The sequence below is a fragment of the Sminthopsis crassicaudata genome, chromosome 6, assembly GCF_048593235.1.
Source record: "Sminthopsis crassicaudata isolate SCR6 chromosome 6, ASM4859323v1, whole genome shotgun sequence".
Lineage (NCBI taxonomy): Eukaryota > Metazoa > Chordata > Mammalia > Dasyuromorphia > Dasyuridae > Sminthopsis > Sminthopsis crassicaudata.
Window position 1 is genome coordinate 207,571,965 of NC_133622.1, and position 22,649 is coordinate 207,594,613.

At 36.8% G+C, this 22,649-nt stretch overlaps 1 protein-coding gene and 1 long non-coding RNA gene across 3 annotated transcripts in view; one reads left to right on the top strand and one right to left on the bottom strand.

Moving 5' to 3' along the window:
- Positions 1–22,649, top strand: part of PARVA (parvin alpha) — a 163,175-nt gene that overhangs the window by 89,069 nt on the left and 51,457 nt on the right. For both annotated transcript variants that reach the window (XM_074273458.1, XM_074273460.1), the window contains exons 3-6: positions 14,769–14,858; positions 14,951–15,021; positions 17,942–18,044; positions 20,209–20,349. In XM_074273458.1, the coding sequence (XP_074129559.1) occupies positions 14,769–14,858; positions 14,951–15,021; positions 17,942–18,044; positions 20,209–20,349 (405 nt within the window). The remainder of the gene's footprint in view (positions 1–14,768; positions 14,859–14,950; positions 15,022–17,941; positions 18,045–20,208; positions 20,350–22,649) is intronic.
- LOC141545995 (uncharacterized) overlaps positions 1–22,649 on the bottom strand; it is an 81,218-nt gene that overhangs the window by 35,148 nt on the left and 23,421 nt on the right. The window lies entirely within an intron of this gene.

Consider the following 22,649-nt stretch of genomic DNA (forward strand, 5'->3'; position numbering starts at 1 on the left):
GTCATCCAAGAGATGGGATTAGAAAAGCAATCCTGATCAAGGGCTTTGTCTAATTCTACAAAAGAGTTGGTTTGTGAGTTGATACTGTAAGTCATTTAACTTTTGAGAGCTTCATTTTCCTTATCCATAAAATGGACATCATAATCTCCTACCTCTCCCAGAGAAATGTAAGAATCGAATGAGAGCCTTTTTGCTCAAATGTTTTGCAGCCCTAATGTGCTCTTCCCACAGAAGAGTTTATTGCTTTTTGTTTGGATTTTTAAAATTATGACCTTAGCAATCATGAACAAACACAAATATTTCAATAAACAATGAACAAAAAAGGAGGTTTTTTTTATAAAACATGAACTTTTGTACAGTTTGTTTCCAAAGAGTTTATATTAAATGTCACATGGTAGAAACAAAATCATCTTTTTTATGACATCTTCCAAACTTCTTTTTGTTTTCTGCTGTGAATTTTTTTGATTTTATTGATACCTTTTAAAAATTTTTAAAGGATCTATATCAATTCCTAATACCTTATTCTATCCATCTCATCTCCCCAATAAAAGCTCTCTCTTGTAACAATAAGTATACATAAACCTAAGAATGATTGTCACCCTTCTGAGTTTTTTATTGTGGTTGAGTGCAATTGCTTTATTTCTTTTAATTATAATCTTTCTTAGTTTACTTTTTTCCGATTAATAATTATTTTGAGACTGGCTCTCTCTCACCCATCCAATGACTAGTCACTGGACAAATCTCACTGTTGACTGGCATGGAAGCTTTGACCTGTCTTTTCAAGTTGGGCTAGCTCTTTCCCACTCGGGTGGTTTGGTGTCCACCTGCTCTCCAGGTTTCATGATATTGGTGCCAAACATGGGATAGACACATAATTGATGTTAGTTCTCCTGCAGATCAGGATTCCCAAGCTAAATCAACCTGTCAGTTTCAGCCTTCCCCAGGAATTAAGATCATAGGTGTATAAATCATACTGGATGGGCACTTTTTCTCTTAAAGTCCTACTTCTTTCTCCTCCTATTGTAAAAAGAAAGGAAATGAAAAGAAAGGGAAGGGAAGGGACAAGGGAAGGAACAAGGAAAGGAGGAAAAGAAAGGGACAAGGAAAGGGACAAGGAAAGGAGGAAAAGAAAGGGACAAGGAAAGGAGGAAAAGAAAGGGACAAGGAAAGGAAAAAAGGAAAGGGAATAAGGAAAGGGAAAAGGAAAGAAAAGGAGAAAAAGAAGAGAAGAGGGCAGGGAAGAAAAACCATCATTCCCATATTAGCCATTTTTATTTCAAGCCTTCTCTATCAGGAAGAGATACTTTGTTTCATCACTGGTCTTTTGAATTATTGTTGATCATTGTGTTTATTAGAGTTGTAGAACTTTTCAAAGTTATCTGTGTTTATGATATTATTGTAGTATTATATGTATAACATAATTATAGCCTATATAATCATATGTTATTTATAACATATGTGTATTGTACACCTATCTAAATATATTATAATATGTGTATTATATACATATATGTATAATGTGTACAATATTATTAATATAACTTAAGTCCTGGTTATGTTCGCTCTGCATCAGTTCAAAGTCTTCCAGGTTTCTCTGAATCTACCCCTTCTGTCATTTCTTATCATGCAATCTATTATATTCATGTATCATAATTCAAACAGCCATTCCCTGATTCTTGCACACACTCTTAGTTTATACTTCTTTGCTACTACAAAATGAAATGATATAAAAATAAGTTTTGGTCCTTTTCATCTTTCTTTGATTTCTCTGAAATTATAATATTGATAATGGTTACTATGCGACATGGCTCCAAATGGCTTCTTAAAGTTACTGGACCAATCAACAGGTGCTTCACCAATTACACACCAAGTGCTCAGCCCATCCAATATTGACATTTTCCTTTTTTGTCATCTTTGTCATTCTGAGGGACCTGAAGTAAAACTTCAGAGTTGTTTCAGTTTATATTACTTTTCGTGATTTGGGGCATTTCCCCAAATTTGTTGAATATGGGAATATATTCCCTTGAAAACCATTTGTTGATATCCTTTTACCATTTATCAAATGGTCATTGACATTTTGGTCTCAACCCAGTACATGCAGAGTTAAGTTATAGCTCTCCTTTCCTAAGGAAGCCAGTTTTCTGTGCCATGTTAACACGTGTGATCCTTTTTTGGACTTATTGCCAGAAGAACAGTTGGGTGGGCATTGTTTATAGTAGTGGGCCAAAAAGAAAAGATATGAGAAGGCACCTCCCTTTCCCTGGAGGAAGGGGGACTGTGGCCATCTAACACTGCATGTAATATCCAACTTTTTCAATATTTTGTTTACTTTGAACTTTTCCTTAATTATAAAGAATGACTCCCTGAGATGAAAAGGGAAAATATAGATGTTGTAAAGAACAATAAAAAATTATTTTTAAAATAAATGTAGCAGCAGGTCATACTGCCCACAAAAATAAGAGCAACATTTCAAAGAATGGCAAAGTGTTGAGAAGTCCCACCTTGTCTTGTTATGGTTATTGGAGAAGTAATACTATGGGGATTCCATTCCTAAGACTTCCTTTTATAATCAGGGTCAATATGCCTTATTGGATTGAGTTTGTGTTATCATTTTTTGTTCTGATTCATCTCCGGATCCTCAGTTGTGCTGATTCAATTACAAATTGTTGATTCACTCATCTTATGACAGAGTCCCATAAATTCAACCATTTCCCTCCCTTGAACACTAAACTTTATCAGAAGTCATGGGAATTTTGTTGATCATATCATTGAGTGCCTTTAGCTGCCAAGGACTTCTCCACAAGCTCATGAGTCATTTAAAAATTAAAGAAGCTTCAGCAACCTTCAAATAGATCCTAAATTAGTCATGAAAGAGCCTCAGAAGGAGTTAGTACAGCCATAAAAATTCTCCCTGCGACCACTTGTACTCAAGAAGAAAGAGCAATCCAAGAGATTCATTTTCTCTCCTTCAATGCCACTTTTCAAAGTCACTTAAAACTCCAGTGCAATTTCATCTGTTTGACTCAACACTCCAGATACAGGGATCATTGTTCAGGGCATGCTGGGAGGAGGAGAGGGGTGAAAAAGTGACCCAAGGAATGAATAGAATTGTGGGCACCTGCCTCAGATAAATTGGCCCTTACTCTATTTACCCTTCAGGGCTTTTCTTACTAGGATCATATATTCACTTACAGCTGTCCTGGGGAAGGGCAAGCAGGACCAAGAACAATGTTTTGAATGTAAGTCAGTGGATCTTTGTCAGGGTTTCCTTCTCAACAAACATTAATTACCTGCTATCTTCAGAACCCAGTGCTAGAGGGAGAAACAAAGTTTGACTGATAAACAGCACCTGTCTCCAAAAAACTGGCAGTCTAACAAACATGCACAAATAACAGGAATCAAAATTACTTGTGATAAGTTCATTCAAGAGGTAAAAGGGGACTGTCAGCCAGGTCTGAGGAAAGGAGGAAAGGAGGAAAGGAAATGGGTAAATGATGTGATTTAGTGCAGTGGTGCAAACTTAGATAGAAATGGGCCCACTTATTCATACATAAGGATCCCTGCCACAAGGATTGCATATTGACTTAGTTTTAAAATGAATATTATTTATGTTTTGTTGTATTTTTATTTATTTCATTAAACATTTTCCAATTGCATTTTAATGCAGCCTTCTCTCTCTCTCTTTTCTCTCTCTCTCTGTATATATATATATATATATATATGTATGTATATATATATATATATATATGTATACATATTTTATTTCTATGTTTGTGCCTCTGGTTTAATGAGCAGCAGAGCCCATTTTTAAACCTGAAGGAAGCGGCGTGAGGCATACTATCAACTAAGTGAGACAAGGGGGATATATAGACCCCAGAAAACTGACATAAGTCTTCTGCTATAGAGGTCTCAACAAGTGGACAGGAGAAGGGATAAAGATAATTTGATCACCCAAAACCATGACAGCCTGGGGAAAGTTCCAGTCATCCTATCTTGATTTTAGTTCTAGTGACTTTGGACCCAGAATTTGATAAGTTCCTGAACTTCTCATTTCCTTATCTGTAAAATGGGGATAACAATGGCATTGTCCTTCCAGACCACTATGGAATTAAAGAAGTAATGAGATTCGATAAAGAGCTTTGCACACCTGAATCTTAACTATTATTATTATTATTATTATTATTATTATTATTATTATTATTATCATCATCATCATCATCTTCTCTAAGATGGTGACACTTCTCTGGTTGTGGCAAGAAGGAATCAGTGATTCCAAAAAACAAACACCCTCCATCTAACCTAGTGACTTTCTCAAAATGAGCCACAGATAAGTTTAAATAACCCTATTTTCCTAAATAGGCCTTTTTTCTGTGAGGAAGGCAATAAGCCTGTAATTGCTATGGTTTTGTGGAATGGGGATTTGATTTGAAGTCACAGAATTTCAGTTTAAATTCCTCTAGTCCCGCTGTGTGACTCTAGGCAAGTCATTTTGACCTCTGTGTAATGGGGAGGGGCAGCGGTGGGAATGGACTAGATCAAAGCTGCTTAAACTGTAGATTGTGACCCCATATGGGGTTGTATGACTGAATGGGGGTGTGTGGAATTGATTTATTATCAGGAAATGTTTAATTTGTATACCTATTTTATATACCTAGATATCTGGGGTCACATCAAAATTTCAAAAGTGAAAAGGGGTTAGTTACAATTAGAAAAAAATTAAGAAACTCTGGACTAAGTGACCTCCTGCTCCGAACCTGTTATCCCCTTAGATAGAAAATGCAGTGGTGACTGTCCTGGACAGAATGCCAGACGGAAGATCGCATTTGTGTTCTGATTTGGTTTAATGGAGAAATGAGAATTCCGTGGGAGACTGGTCACTTTGGGGAAGGGTCCACTAATGCACTCCTATGGGGCCAAGGTGGTAGGGGGAGAGAGTCGGGGCCACTCTGTTTGCATTTTACTTTTACAAATGGTTGGCTCCCAGTCAGTAGTTAATGGAATGAGGATGAGGTCCCTGCACAGAATCATTTCCTGAAAAACATTTCCAATTGCAAACACATCTTGGTCTTTCTTTTCTGAATTAGCCTGGGCAGGGGAAAAGGGGAGCTCGAGAGATTCAGCCTCTGGAGCCAGGTTTTTTCCCACAATGAACTACACAAACACACACACACACACACACACACACACACATAACTTTTATTTAGGTCTACTTTTAGAGTTGCTAGCTACAGTTATTGAATTTTCTATTCGCACTCAGAAAACTGTATAAATATCTTCATATTCATAGCTTAGTTCTGGCTATAAAGCAGAGTGAAGGGCAGATGGTTCTTTCTCTCATTTTATAAACATGGCTTCATGTTTCTGAGGACATCTAAACTGGAACGGCTGTCTCTAGGAAAAGGGAAAGAGAGGGGAGGAGAGAGAGAGACACAGAGACAGAAAGAGAGAGACACAGAGAGAGGAATGGAGCGAGAGAAACAGAGATAGAGAGCCAGAGAGCGAGAGAAGGAAAGAGGGAGGGAAGAAGGGAAAAAGAGAAAAAGAAAAAAGAGGGAGAGAAAGAGGAGGAAGAAAAGAGAAGAAGAAAAAGACAGAAGAGAGAGGGGTGGGGTGGGGGTAGGCAAGCTTTGGCCAACATCCAAATGAACTGTGCTTGTTTTATAAAGTATAATGATGGAACTACCCTTGGTCTCCTTCCTCCTCTCCCTGCAGCTTTCCTTCTTCACTTGGTGGATATCAGGTAAATCTGTCACTGGCCCAGGGAAGGAGCTAAATAAACAGCAACTTCATGAAACTCAAGATGTGCCATTTGGGACTAAGTCTGTTTCTCTCTCTTTGTTAAGAAATCTCATTCGTTGTCCAAATCCATCATCCCTCTCCCTGGCAAATCTGAAAGAGGCCTTTTAAAGTAGATGCTGTGTATTTAGCAAGTATATGTTGGCAAGTAGTTAGGCCAGATTCAGTAATAAAAAAAATGTAAAAAGTCACACACACACAGAGCTAGGAGTGCCCTTGTGAACATGGAGCCTTGCCTTTATTACCTTCCCCTGCATCTGATAGGCAGCCTCCTCCCTTGCCTACCAAAATATGAGAGAACTTAGTCTTCAGAGAAAATGGCCTTTCTTTACTTAATGGATGGAAAAATCTTTATCTGATCTGGAACTGAATTGAGGAGCTGGGACTTAAATCATGACTTTCAGGGGGGGTTGAGGAGGAGGAAAAAGAGGATGAGGGAGGGGTCCAAGGTCAGTCTTCTCTAACCTTCTAGCACAAAACTGCCTTTTAGTAGAAATATCTGCCTACAGCTTAGGGCAAAGGTTGAGAGAGTGGGAGGAAGGAGGCCAGCATGGGAACATTCAGTGGCTACCATCCTCTCTTGGTTTTGACTCAGAATTACAAGCTAGTCCAGGAATAAGGGATTTTAAAAATCATTTGGACCGGCTCCTTCACTTACAGAGGCTCAGATGGGGTCACACAGCTAAGGAGAGAGAGATATCCTACAAACAGCTGTAGGATCAGAGAGCATTTGAGAAGTCAAGGCTGGAGCAGGTGGGGTGCCAGCTAAGACCTCAAAGATAGTTCAGCTGTTGGAGGAGGGAACATCAAGACAGAGAAAGGAGGGTGACCAAAAGAGACTCAACTGTTAAGATGTTGGGGGAGGAGGAAAAACTAGGGAGGGAAACGAGGCAAGGGAGAACTGAAGAAGGAATTGAGAGCACTTTCAGAAGCCATGTCAAGGAAGAAGAAGATGGGGGGAAGCAATCAGGCACAAAGCATTTCTTAATTTCAGGCATTATGTTAAGCATTGGGAATAAAGCAAAAAAACCAGACTGTCCTTAAGGAACATAGGGAGTTCCCTTCTAATAAGGGCAATAACAGGCAAATAAACTAGGAATTTTATATATATATATATATATATATATATATATATATATAAAATGAAATAGCAGATGATAATTGGAGAGGGAAAGTCATGAGCAGCTTTGGGGACTGGGAAAATTTTCTTGCAAAAAGCAAGACTTGAGCTGTATTTAAAAAAAAAACAAGTCAGGGAAACCAAGTCACAGAAGGGAGGGTACAAGGCTTCTAGTTTAGGTCACAATCACTTCAAAGCCACAAAGAAGGGCTAAGGGGTGTCATATTCAAGGAGTTACAGATATAGTCTGGATTTGGAGTATATGGAAGGGAGTAAATTATAAGAAAACTGGAAAGGTAGGTGGGAGTCAGGTTATAAAGAGCTTTAAATACCAAACAAAAGATTTCATATTTGGTCCTATGATATTAGGGAGCTATTAGAGCTTTTTGAGCACAAGAATGGTGTGGTTTTAGAAAAATCACCTCAGCAACTGAGAGGAGGATGGATTGGTATGGGGAAATGGCTGAGGCAGGAAGACCACTTAGAAGATTGTTGTAGTAGTCCAGGTGAGAGAAGATGAGGACTTTAACCAAGATGGTGTCTGGGTGAATAGAGAAAAGAACATCCATACTGTGATTACTGAGGATTTAATACTGGTGGCCTCCCCCTACCTTCTCGACAACCTCTTCATCCTTAGTTTCTAGGATACTCTCTCCTGGCTCTCCTACCTCTTTGTCTATCTCTTGTATTTTCTGAGTGGGGTCCTCTTCTTCCTATTGCAGGAATTCTACCTTTTAAATATCATTCTCCTAGATTCTGTTTACTGCCCTTGCCAATTTTCGGTTTTAACTCTTTCCTTTGATGGTCTCACCCATCCCCATGACTTCATTTATCTCTTCCTGTAAATAATCTCTCCAGGTTGTATCCCTAACCCAGACTTCTTCCCCCAAGATCCAACTTCTTCTTGTACATGTTCACTAGGATGGCATTTCAAACCCATGTCAAAATTTGGACTTAGGTTTCTTGCAAAAACCTTCCTCTCCTCTCCTAATTTCCTTTTCAGTTTTCCAAAATCAAAATGCCAAAATCAAATGAAGCCTTTTTTAGTTCTTGATCTATGACCCTGTAATCTTTGATATTTTCTTACCCATCATATTTTCATGTCAATTATAACTTTAAGTTCTCTCTCATCTGCCCTTACTATTCATATTGACATTGCCCTTGGACAAACTCTCATTATATCTTCCAATTATAATGCATTATGTTATGTTATATAATCTTCAATTATATTTTATCTTATGTTATGTTATATTATATATAATATATATTACATATATTATGTTATATTATGTTATATAATCTTCCATTATATCTTATATTAAAGATGGGAGCTCAAGAGACAGAGATCTAGATTTAGCAGGGATATCGGGCAATTGTTGCAATCGCCTTTTTGCATGATCTTCCATGTCCATTTTCTCCCCTTCCAACCTACCTCCAAGCTACACTTGATGACTAGTAAAATTGGAGGACATATAGTTGGAGAGATTTGTGAACACTTAGAAAGTGAAGTGATCATTACTATGAGCCAGTAAGGATGGATCAGGCAAGTTTAATTCAATTTCTTTTTTGATAGAAATGAATTACTAGGCTGTTGTAGAGGGGATTCTTGCTCAAGCATAGGCTGCATTTGTCAACTCTTCAGTTCTCTCCCAACTCTGAACTTCTTTAATTCTGAGATCAAGGGAGTATGTAGACTTAGAATTCTGAGATTTCAGCAAAGAATTTGACAACCACTCAACAAGCCTTTATTGTTATGCTAGGCACTGTGCTAGAAGAGACAGTATGTGAATTGGCTTATATAAAATAAGTGGAATTTAGTTAAGAGGGGGAGGCACTAGCAGCTTAGAGTTAGGGATCAAGAAAGACCTAATTGAGGTGACTCAGACCAGTTCCAATGGTCTTGTGATGGAGAGAGCCATCTGCACCCAGAGAGAGAAGGGGGGGACTGAGTGTGGATCTCAACATAGTGTTTTCACTTTTTATTTTTTGTTTGCTTGCTTTTTTTTTTCTTTCTCATTTTTTCCCTTTCTGATCTGATTTTCTTGTACAGCATGATAATTGTGAAAATACGAATACAAGAATTGCACATGTTTAACATATATTGGATTACTTGCTATCTGGGAAAGGGAGTGGGGAGAAGGGAGCGAAAAGAAAATTTGGAAGTGAATGTGGAAAACTTTGTATTTTGAAAATAAAAAGGTTTTTTTTAAAAAGGAAAGGCCTAATTCAGCAGCAGTTAGACTGAACTTTGAAAGAAAACAGACAGAGGTAAAGAGGGAAAGGCATTTTAGGATTGGAGAATAGGATACCTTTCTCAAAAGTGTGGAGAGAGGAGAAAATGCTATAGAGGAGGAATAGAAATAATGTACAATAAAGGGGGAAATTTTCAGTTTAATAATATAATAGTATGTTGTATACTATTAATAGATAACATTGTTCAATTCATGTATATATATCATTATTTAATTAATAGATATTAATATAATAGTATAAAAAAGGGGGAAAGTTGCAGCTAAATAGTGAATGATTCTGTCTGCCCAAAAGGAGCTTTGAATTTGGTTTTAAAGGTAATAGGAACCCACTGAAACTTATTGAGCAGACGAATGGCAAGATTTCTCCCACTGTCTTTGCCAGTCTGATGGAGAGGTGTGGGCAAGATGAGAGCAGGTTTATAAGAATAGAATCAAAAGGGACTTAGTCTAACACCCTCATTTTACTGATGAAAAATTGGGTCCTAGAAAGGTTAAGTTCCTAGCAACTAATCCCTTAGATAATAAACAGAAGAATTAAATGATGGATTTCAAATTAATGATTTGGTTTCTCCTTGTAGAAATGTCCTTAGTAAAGCTAGCCAAGGATCTTGGTCTGAACAAAGGCATCAATGATATGTCTCAAATTTGTAGATGATCCAACATTAGGAGAGAGAGCTAACATTGATTGATAGAGTAAAAAGATCTCAATAGACTGGAATGATGAGTCAAGTCTAATGTAAACTCTTACATTTGACACAATCAATTTCACAAGTATAAATTAGGGGAAAAATGATTTGGTGGCAGTTCCTATGGAAAAAAGAAAAAGATCTGGGGTTCTAGATGGATTACAAATACAATATAAGTTAAGTTTGTTATAGCAGGAAAAAAAATCTAATGTTATCTTAGCCTGCAATAAGAGAAGCATAATGTAAAGAATGAGGAAAGCAATGGTTCCACAATTTTCTAACCTGGTCATTCTATTTCTGAAGCACTGTGCCCCTTTTTAACCACCACATTTTAGGAAAGAGGATATCCAGAGAAGGATGACCAAGATAGTGAGGAAGCTCAATGTCCTACTATCTAGAGACAGGTTGGAAGGAATTAGGAATGTTTAATCTGGAAGAGATGATATAGGGGAAATGATAGTTGTGTTCAAGTTTTTGAAAAACTTTTATGTGGAAGGATTAAACTTAGTCTGCTGGCCCTAGAGAGATATTAAATAGTGGCAATGATTGGGAGTTGCTCCAAGGCAGATATAAAATTCACGTAAGGAAAAACATCTTAGTAATTAGAGCTAACAAAAAAGTTGGACTGATTTCCTGGAGGGATAAGGGATTTTTCTTCTCTTTAAAAATATTTATTTTAAAATTTTTATTTTATTTTAAATTTATGGAATAAGACAGGCATTTCCATAAAATAGTATAATAAAAAAGATGATTACATATGAAACTCCAATTCTATTCATCCTTCTCAGTAGACATCTTCAAGAAATGATGGGTGATGACTTGTCAGGGATATTATAAAAGGGATTTCTGCTCAGGTACAGATTAAAAATTTAGTCCTAGGTGAAATGATTGGATTTGATGGCTTGTGATGTTCCTTTCAGTTTTATATCTGGGACTCCATGACATTTTATATCTAAGTATTGAGCTATGAATCTTTCCAGAACATTGTCAAAGTCTTCTTGTTCAAACATATTTTTGATCCCATCACTTCTTTACTGACAACTACATCACAGATTTAGAGTTAGATGGAACATTAAATGTCATTTAACCCCAGAGAGCTGAAGTAACTTGCGCAAGATTAGTAGCCAGCCATTTTTATATATCACTAACAAAATGCAACAGCAAGAGATACAAAGAGAAATTCCATTCCAAACAAATGTTGAGAGTATAAAATATTTGGGAATCCATCTACCAAAGAAAAGTCAGGAATTATATGAGAAAAATTACAAAACACTTGCCACAAAAATAAAATCAGATTTAAATAATTGGAAAGACATTTAGTGCTCTTGGATAGGCCGAGCGAATATAATAAAGATGACAATGCTCCCCAAACTAATCTATTTATTTAGTGCTATACCAATCAGACTCCCAAGAAACTATTTTAATGACCTAGAAAAAATAACAACAAAATTCATATGGAAGAATAAAAGGTCAAGAATTGCAAGGGAACTAATGAAAAAAAACTCAGAGGAAGGTGGTCTAAGTGTACCTGATCTAAAGCTATATTATATAGCAGCAGTCACCAAAACCATTTGGTATTGGCTAAGAAATAGACCGGTAGATCAGTGGAACAGATTAGATACAAAGGACAAAAAAGGGTACATCTATAGCAATCTAATCTTTGACAAACCCAAAGATTCCAACATTAGGGATAAAAATTCATTATTCGGAAAAAACTGTTGGGAAAACTGGAAATTAGTATGGCAGAAATTAGATATGGATCCACACTTAACACCATATACCAAGATAAGATCAAAATGGGTCCATGATTTAGGCATAAAGAGGGAGATAATAAATAAATTAGAGGAACAGAGGATAATCTACCTCTCAAACTTGTGGAGGAGGAAGGAATTTATGACCAGAGGAGAACTAGAGATCATTATTGATCACAAAATAGAAGATTTTGATTACATCAAACTAAAAAGTTTCTGTACAAATAATACTAATGCAAACAAGATTAGAAGGGAAGTAACAAATTGGGAAAATATTTTTAAAAACAAAGGTTCTGACAAAGGTCTCATTTCCAAAATATATAGAGAACTGTCCATAATTTATAAGAAACCGAACCATTCTCCAATTGATAAATGGTCAAAGGATATGAACAGACAATTCTCAGAGGAAGAAATTGAAACTATATCCACTCACATGAAAGAGTGTTCCAAATCACTACTGATCAGAGAAATGCAAATTAAGACCACTCTGAGATACCACTACACACCTGTCAGATTGGCTAAGATGACAGGAACAAATAATGACAAATGTTGGAGGGGATGTGGGGAAATTGGGACACTAATACATTGCTGGTGGAATTGCGAAAGAATCCAGCCATTCTGGAGAGCAATCTGGAATTATGCCCAAAAAGTTATCAAACTGTGCATACCCTTTGACCCAGCAGCGCTACTACTGGGATTATATCCCAAAGAAATACTAAAGAGCGGAAAGAAACATATATGTGCCAAAATGTTTGTGGCAGCTCTTTTTGTTGTAGCTAGAAACTGGAAGATGAATGGATGTCCATCAGTTGGAGAATGGTTGGGTAAATTGTGGTATATGAAGGTTATGGAATATTATTGCTCGGTAAGAAATGACCAGCAGGAGGAATATAGAGAGGCCTGGAGAGACTTAAATCAACTGATGCTGAGTGAAATGAGCAGAACCAGAAGATCACTGTACACTTCAACAACAATACTGTATGAGGATGTATTCTGATGGAAGTGGAAATCTTCAACATAAAGAAGATCCAACTCACTTCCAGTTGATCAATGATGGACAGAAGTAGCTACACCCAGAGAAGAAACACTGGGAGGGGAATGTAAATTGTTAGCACTAATATCTGTCTGCCCAGGTTGCATGTACCTTCGGATTCTAATGTTTATTGTGCAACAAGAAAATGATATTCACACACATGTATTGTACCTAGACTATATTGTAACACATGTAAAATGTATGGTATTGCCTGTCGTCGGGGGGAGGGAATAGAGGGAGGGGGGGTAATTTGGAAAAATGAATACAAGGGATAATATTATAAAATATATATATATATAATAAAAAAAAATTTAAAAAAAAAAAAAAGATTAGTAGCCAGCAAGCAGCTGTTTTTCCAATGAGCTATTTCATATTTTCTTCTACTTTTTCATTCTTTTGATTCTATTCTACTGTTTCTTGATATCTCATGGAGTCATTAGCTTCCGCTTGCTCAAGTCTAAGTTTTAAGGAAACATTTTCTTCAGTGAGCTTTTGACCTTTTCTATTTGGACAATTCTACTTTTTTAATGAGTTCTTTTCTTCAGTTAATTTTTGTGAATCTTTTTCCAATTCTGCTTTTTAAGGAGAATTTTTGTGTCTCTTTTACCATTTGGCTAATTCTATTTTTTATGGTGTCATTTTCTTCATTATTTTTTATTCCTCCTTAACAAGCTATTGATTTTTTCATGATTCTCATGTATGACTCTCATTTCTTTTCCTAATTTTCCTAAGTCTCTTATTTGTTTTTTAAAGAAATACTTTCCCCTATATCTTCTCTAGTTCCAGATCTGTTCCCCTCCCAGAGCTGTCTAATGCCTTTACAAACCTCTTAGAGATTCTCGTTTTTTAAAGATTGTCAGGAACATGGTCTTTTTTCAGCCAACCAATGGCTAACCATTCGATAATTCCATCAAGAAAATAATTGAAGAACTTTTTCACTCCTAAAGGATTGACATTTCTTTTAAGGTCTTAATGTTTCATTGTCTTTATTACTTGCTGGTGGTTTTATCAAGCAAACTGGGAAATTCATTATCCATATAATAGCTCTAAAGTACCTTTCTAGTTCTATTGAATACAATTATTCTTTATTCACTCTTTCTTCCGGTCAATAGGGATTGTTCTGTGAGCTCATCCTTGCTCTTTCTTTTAATGGTCCCTTCTATCTAGAGTGTGCTCTCCTTTCTCACTATAGAAATCATATCCATCCTTTTAGGACCAAAGTCCCCTTCTTTATGGAATATTCCCTAATCTTTCCCAATGAGAAATGCTCTCTTCCTTGTTTCAATCTCATGTATTTATATCAGAGGTTCCTAGATCGTATCTCCAATTCTTGGCAAAGAGAAGGAAGAAGCAAATCTATGAACTTGCAAAGAAAAAAAAATTACATCTTGATTTTCATTAACTTTTGCTTTACTTTATAATCCTATGTAGTTTATTTCATGCATTTAAAAACATTAAATCTATGAATCCTTCTTATTTAAGCCCTTGCTATATGCAAGTCACTTCTCTTTTGGCTTCAGTTTCTTTATCTGTATAAAAACAATCAAACTTGTATAATGCAGATTTTGGACTAGAAGACTCCTGAATTAGGAAGATCAGATGATAGATAAAAGAATTTTGGTCTTGATTCAAATAACTGGAATTAACATCCTGGATTCTTTTATTAGCTGGGTGATCCTGAACAATTCACTTAGCTACTTTGAGCTTCAGTTTTCCTTCTGTAAAATGTGGGTAGCAAGCAATAACACTTGTCTCTAAAGGTTGTTGAAATGACTTGAGGCAACACAGCAGCACAGAGTAAAAAGAATGCTAAATTTGAGTTACTATATACCTAAGTTCAAGTCCCAATTTTTCACATAGCTGTGTGCTAAATCACTTAGCAACTGGTCTGTGTCTCAGTTGGAGTAAATGGCTTATATAACCTTTTTCTAGCTCTAAATTTCTGATCCTAGGGTCCTAAAGTGCTAAATAAATATCAGCTATTATTATTTCACTTCTTAATGATGTGATAAATCAACTTGGATCTCTCAATCAACCCTTTCATCTACCAATTGCCCAGATATTCAATAGGAGACAGCTGTTAATACAGACAGACAGCTAATGGGCGACATCTCTTTTTAATTTCTCCAGTTTCTGACCTTCAGGAAGAAGGGATGAATGCCATCAATTTACCGCTCAGCCCAATTCCCTTTGAGCTGGATCCTGAGGATACCATGCTAGGTAAGTCTTTTATACCTCATTGGAAAAACCCTCAAGTAGCTCAATATGGCAAGTGTCTTATTTGGTACTAAATTATTTTTCTTTTATTAAAGAGGAGAATGAGGTTCGAACAATGGTGGACCCAAATTCACGGAATGACCCTAAACTTCAGGAATTGATGAAGGTAAGAGAAGAGCCTAGAACAGCTTTTTGTAGGACTATGTTATATCTTTCTATTAATCAATAAGTGTAATGACTTAGAAGAAGTGTGGATGCTGATAGAGATCAAGCCTCAGAGTCAGCCAGACTTGGATTCATGTTCTCTGACACATACTAGCTAAGAGACCCTGGGTCAGCCAGATGATCTCTATGTGCTCCAAACTATACTTTTTTGGGGGGATAGGGTTTCAAAATTTTTTTGTTTTTATATGAAGACACTGAAAGGTAAACACTTTTACCACCACCCTCCAAGAGAACCATCCATCCCTTTCAATAAAGAGGAAGAAAGAAGGAAAGATTCACAAAACTAACCAATGTATTAAAAAAAAAAAGTTGGACACTATAGGCAATAGTCTATACTCATTTCTCCAAAGAAGTGAGGGGGTATTTAAGATTAAGTTATAGATAAATAATTTATCTGCAATATTGAAGAGAGTTTATATGCCTAAAGTTCCTCATAATGTGGCAATCAAAGAATAAGAAAGAAAAAAAAAAAGATATCACATGGGACATGAAGAAAATTAAGATATGGTTCCAGTTCTCTAGAAATTTGCAATCCAGTTGAGGACAGAAGACATAAGCACATAAAAAGTTAACTAACAATATAAGACAATAATTGTTAAGGGCTGAGTTAAGGGTTTATCATATTTGTTGTATGTGGGCACAATGGGAATATTACTCACTGTGGAATAATGACTTGTGGAAACTCCATAGAAGAGGGCTGACTTTCTTTCCTCATCTGCAGCTTACCTGAATCTATCTCAGATGGTCCCTTCACTGACTTCAAAGGGGTGGAAAATAGGGCCAGAAATGGACATGAGTACACAGGTTGTCCTAGGCACTAGAATCCCCTAATTTTTTAATTCATTGTGGAGGTCACTGGCCAGCAGTTGCTTCAGTACTACTTGCCTCCATGGTGATGATATTCCAGTAGCTTAACTTGGGTCTGATCTTTTGGATCCTGTCATACTTTAAAGAGCTATATTGTTGGGATGATCAAGGTTAGGACTTGTCCAGGAGACCTCTGAGGAACTTTGAAACCCCCCAGAACAAGTTTTGGGTGATTCAGCAAGTGGTATTCTTTTATCAGAGAAGTTCTAAATTGGTGTCCTGACCTGTTAGCAAACTCTGGCCAGTACAAATGGAAAATTATACATTTGTTGACATATGTACATATTTGTGACATAGTCACATACAGTCCTATGTCCTAAATCTGTATGAGCTTATTGGACTAAGAACTTTGAGCGAATAAGATGTAAGGCAAGATCTTTCCAATCCAGAAAGAAAATAGATTTCAAGATACCAGGATGCTAATACATATTTATCTTAAGAATGGAATCCTGTCAAGTCAGAGGAAGAACATAAAAAAATAATACTCCAATCCTCTGACTAATTCAGTAACAAAGTGGGAAGCAGGAACCTAGTGTCTGGCTGAGTCACTGAGTTCAATTTTAAATGTAAGAGAACAATGATATTTTAAAACAATTGCTATGAAATGTCTAGTTCTCATTATAAAATATTCAAAAAATAAATAAATGACTTCTAAACAGAAATTTTCTTCCTACATATGATTTATTCTAAAAAGACAGCTCATAAGATTATAGATTTTAAATCTAGAAGAGACTTTGGAAGTTATCTAGTCCAACTGCCTCATTTTATAGATAAATTGAGATCTAGAAAGTACAGTGATTTGTCTAAAGTTACAGTGGTAGTTGAGTGATAAAAGAAATTAAACCCAGGTTCATTGAATTCAAAACTAGTGTTTATTCCATTCTGCCATTATTTATTATTATTATTCTTGTTAATGAGGACAACTAAGAACCTCATGAAATTAATTTACACTGATAAGAAAATCTCTGGGAATTGCTATTCCCTACACCCGATTTTGTGGGGTTTGTAGCTCTTTATGCTTTTCCCTCACCTTACTTCCAATTTGCTACTGCTACTGGAGACCCAAGGAATGCAGGGAACAGTCAGAAGCAGATGTCACCAACTTTAGTCCTGAGAATGAGCAACACTGATGGGGGCTCCTGGCAGATTGGAGTTAAGAGAAGAGGAAAGCAAACAGAAGAAAAATAAAGGGCATAGGGAATAAGTAAGAGAAGGAAGCAAAAGTAAGAACAAAGCTTTAGAGTTAGAAAGAGGTACATGGTAGAAAGTAGGAGATGTTCACTTCACCATCATCCCATCTACCATTATTAAGATTTCAAGTTGCTTTACTCAAGAGAGGAAAAAATAACATGACTTTAGGATTCTCATTCATAAGCAGCAACATCTATATATACTCCAAGGCCATGTTGCTTATGAACCATGCCAGAAACTGGATCTCATTGAGTATTTAGTCATATTTTCTTGAAAGATGATAGGGATAGGGACTAGAATTGTGACTTGACAGTTATACGGATAGAGTGAGGAAACACTCTATATGGCTCCTTCTATGCAGTTCATAGGATCAGAGAGCCACCTATAGCACTGAAAGAATGAGACTTGCCCAGAACACTTTAGCTAGTTTGTGTCAAAAGTTCCTCATAATATTGAAATCAATGAGAAGGGGGGGAAAAAAGGGAGGTATTTATACCACATGGGACACAAGGAAAAATAAGATATGGTTCCAGTTCTCTAGAAATTTACAGTCCAGTTGAGGACAGAAGACATAAGTACATAAAAAATTAACTAACAATATTGTTAAGGGTTAATCTTCCTGGCTTTAAGTCCAACTCCCTACCCACTCTGCTATGCTTCCTTTCTCCTAACCCTAACCCTAATTTTTAAAATTATATTTTCTGTTCTTAGACATTATTCTTAAAATATGAAAATCACTGAAATTTTAATTATAACTTAAGAGCTGTGATTCCTAACTTCTGCCTTCTCTTGCCTCTTTGAAGGTATTAATTGACTGGATTAATGATGTTCTGGTTGGAGAAAGGATCATTGTGAAAGACTTGGCTGAAGATATGTATGATGGACAAGTCCTACAGAAGCTTTTTGGTAAGAGGATAATATTTGGAGGGCTGAGACAATGTAATACAGGGTAATGAGAGTGAGATTTGTAGTCAGATTTGTCCTGGGTTTTTACTATTTGTGTATTTTGGACAAATCTCTTAGTTTCTCCAGATCTGTTTCCACATTTGAAAAGGATTAGACTAAATAATCTCCAAGATCCTTTCTTATTCTTAATTTATGTTCCTAAAAACATACTGCTGACTCCTAGATCAAATCAGGCTAAGACAGTAGAAAAAAAATGTAGAGGGGCAGATTTCAGCTCAATATAAAGAAAAAACTCCAGTTAAAGTTACCACAATGTGGAAGGAGTGGCTTTGGGACATTTATGTTTCCCATCAGTGAAAGTCATAAAGCATATGTTGGGTGATCAGGACTAAAGTTATATTGTAGAGTGGTGTCTCCATTACTAGGGGTTGGACAAGATGGTCCCTGAGGTCCCTCCTAGCTCTGAGAATGATGAAGTTTTCTTCATCTTTCCCAGCCAGAAGCACTACCTCTCTTATTTGGACTTCCATCCAGCTTATTCTACTTTCTTGATTGTATTTTTTCTGAATTCTAGTTATTTTTACATTTTTCTTCTCAACTAGATTATGAGCTCCATGAATGTATCTATGAGGGTAGGGACTTCCTTTGTATTTTCCACAATGCTAAGAAGAATGCTTCAACTATAATGGGCAATCACTTATTGTTGCTGTTGTTTGTCCTTTATTCTTAAAGACTTGCAAGTGAATTGAATTTAAGTGAAGGAGGGCTATGCAACATCACCAGCCTCACTCTCTCCTCTGGAGCCATCTGGGTCTCATAACCAGATATAGATCAGGACAACCGACCATGGCCTCAGATATAATGGGGCATCTTGGCCTTTTTAAGCCAAGACCTTTTTAAGGTCTTTCCCAGGTCTCATTTTATCAAGGCAATCCCTAGTCAGTGAGTAAGGCTAGATTAGAAATAAGGAAAAGAATGATCTCTTTTAACTGCTTAAAAAAGATCAATCTGGCCAGAACAGAAAAATGGATGTGGAATAAATAAATGAATGAACAAGTGAATGCCCCAGCTACAAATTGATTTAAAAGTCCATTTGATTTGGAGATGGGAGATATAGGGGATAGGTAGGAACAGCCTGGTATAATCAAAAGACATTTAGACAAGAAGTCAGAAAGATCAGGATTTTAGTCTTGACTCTGCCTTAGTTTACTCATTGACAAAAGGCTTTGCCTCTACCACATGGAGCTCTTGTGAGACTTAAATGAAATAAGATACATAAAAGTATTTTACAAATATAGAATGCTATTTAAACATAACTTACTATTAAGTGTCTGACTTAGTAACAAAAAACATACCCATTGAATTATTCATCTAATTGGCCAGATCTTTCCTTATAAACTCTCATAGCTGGAAAAACCTCAAATATAATCTAATATATTTTTTAAAAAGCTCTCTTTCTGAAGCAGGAATTTCCACCACAGTAATTTTTGCATGTGACTCGAGTCATCTTTAGAAGATCTGTTATGAAGGGTAGCTCACTACTTATGGAGATACTCCTATTCCATTGTTGTACGTCTTTGATGGTTAAGAAGTTTTCCCCTTCATTCAGTCAAAATCTGCCTTCCTGTAAATCTTCACTGTTTGGTCCAAATGGGGCCAACCTTACCAACAGCCATGAAATATTTGAAGACAATTACTAGGTGTCCTGGGAGTTCTTCATATTGAACATTTCTAACTCCTGTTAATCCACTGTCCTGTGGACATATCCCACTTTGTCAACACCCTTCTTAAAATGTAACAGCCAAAATTGAGGTCGGGACTCTATTCCATGAGAATTGGTTAAATGAACTGTAGATATTGAGGTTCAGTGTAAGAGAAAAACTTCCTCACCACTAGAGCTATCCCAAAAGACAGAGGGCTAGCTCCTTCAATGAGACCCTCCTTCACTGGATTTCTTCAAGCTAAGAGTGGATAGTTACTTTTCAGGAGTGTTGTAGAGATGAGTTCTGAATAAGTAAAGACTACACAAAATTTAAGCTGTGCTAGCCATCCTGCATCTCAGCTTGCTAGACCAGAAAAGGATAGGGGTCTGGCCAAGGAGCTTTGCTTCGCATATGATTAAATGGGGAGAAAAGACTATCATTTTCTTTTCTTATCACTCCAGAGAAACTCGAGAGTGAGAAGTTGAATGTTGCCGAGGTCACCCAATCTGAGATTGCCCAGAAGCAAAAGCTCCAGACCGTGTTGGAAAAGATCAACGAGACACTTAAACTGCCCCCAAGGAGCATCAAGTGGAACGTTGACTGTGAGTTTTCGATTCTGTACATATTCTTGTCAGATGTGGAACTGGTGTTCCCCTGTATTATCCATACCCAAAGACTGTCTCGTTGCTCGTGTTTGAATCAATGGTATGTAGCAGAGCATCCAACACATGGTGGGGGTACTTCATATATCTATTCATTTAATCATTCATTCAAAAAGTATACCCAACAAACTCGGGCTGCAAAAGACATGAGTCTTTTAGAATGAGGATGGTAAGGTTAGTTTGTGTCACTTATGGTCTCCTTAGATAAACGAGAGATCATTTATAGATAAATTTCAGAGGAACTTACATAGGAAGGAAAATCGTGTTTTGTTTTCACTAACCTTTAAGTGAAATACAGCTTTTCTTTCAAGTATGAATGCAGACAACAAACACAATTGCAAAAAAGAAACTATGGTCTTCAAACCAGACTTTCAGAGAGAGTCTATGACACACACACAAAAAAAATTTTACTTCTTCCCTAGGAGGAGAATCTGATTCCTTGAAAGCACTGACTGACATGATTGAAAACAATCAGAAATCAAGGTATCTGTAATTTCTGTGTTATATGGGGGAAAGGTGACGATCCTGAATATAAACCAGATTTTTTTCAATATAGTGATCAGATTTGATACATTTTTTCTCCTCTCCCCATTTTAATTGTTTTTAAAATTCACCGTTATAAGTGATAGCTCTCTGTCAGGAAGAGAAAAGGGATACAGGGAAGAAATCTAAGTGATGTAAAAAACCAAGGACATCATTAAAAGTCTATTTAAAAGGAGAATAAATATGATAGATCATTGATTACCCAAACACAAGCACTGAATGTGGAAACATCCAAACCTTGAGGGAAAAAAAAAACGAAGTTCTGCTGCTTACTTAAATCTGTGTGATTTGGAGTAAGTCACCTCACTTTTCTGGATCTCAGTTTCCCATTCTATAAAGTAAGAGAATTCCTCTAATTGTCTTCAAAAGTCTCTTTCAGGTAAAAATCCTGTGATTATAAAAATGAGAGGCAAGTAGCAGGAAAAACAAAAGAAATAGGGAGGAAAGAGAGGAAGAAAAGAAAGAGCAAAGTTGCAGCTGAGCTTTTAACAACTGGTGGTTAGGATTTTACAGTTCTGGTTTTCATAGCAACTGTAATTCAAGCGTTTCCTAAAATGTGAAGCTTTAAGCCTTTCACCATCTCTGAGGATATACAATACTATGTGTACTTAGTAGGCCCAGTGGAGTCCAGCCCTTTCCAACACTACTAGACCACTCCAAGGAAGAGAGGAAGGGAGGGAAGGAGAGAGGGAGGGAAGGAGGGAGAGAGGGAGAGAGGGAGAGAGAGAGGGGGGGGGGTAGGGAGAGATTTGTTAGAGTTGGAAAAGAAAAAAAAAATTACTTCCAAGCTAAGGAAATCATAGAATTCAGGTGTAATGTCCTGGAAAACTTAACATCAGAAAACAGGCACTTGAGATGAAAAGGCCACCTCCCATCTCTCCACCCAGCTCTCCTGCTACCTTGGCTTAGAAACCACGGTAACCAAGGCATGGTGCCAAGTGGCAGCAACTCTCAGTTGAAAGGGCTCCTTTCTGAAAACAGTAGATGGGCTGACAGTAATTTGATTCAACAATGTATGTTGGGTTTCCTATATAAAAAGTGGCGACGAGGCTACAGAAATAAATAACAAAGATTAAATTTGACAAGAATTTATTAAGTACCTAAATCTATTACATATGTGTAAAGCACTAAATTTGGATCTAGGGATACAGAGATGAAGCAGTGACACAGTTCCTGTCTGCAGGGAGCTTTCCTGTCTATTAAGGGAGATGAGATCCAGACACAAAGTAAATGATATATGGAGTGTTTATGATTCACGTATAAAAGAAAAACCAGCTTACATAAAGAGATCTACAGTTTCATGCATAATCTTCTTTTTCTATTCTACTCATGCATGGAAATGTTCATATTATTTGATGTTTGTTAAGTCCAAAATAAGAAATACAAAGAAAGAAAGGAGGGAGAGGAGGGAGGAGGAAGGGAATTGGAGAAGGAAGGAAGGAAGGAAGGAAGGAAGGAAGGAAGGAAGGAAGGAAGGAAGGAAGGAAGGAAGGAAGGAAGGAAGGAAGGAAGGAAGGAAGGAAGGAAGGAAGGAAGGAAGGAAGGAAGGAAGGAAGGAAAGAAGGAAGGAAGGAAGGAAGGAAGGAAGGAAGGAAGGAAGGAAAAAAGGAAGGAAGGAAGGAAGGAAGGAAGGAAGGAAGGAAGGAAGGAAGGAAGGAAGGATGAATTAAAAAGAGGAAGGGAAACAAAGTCAAATT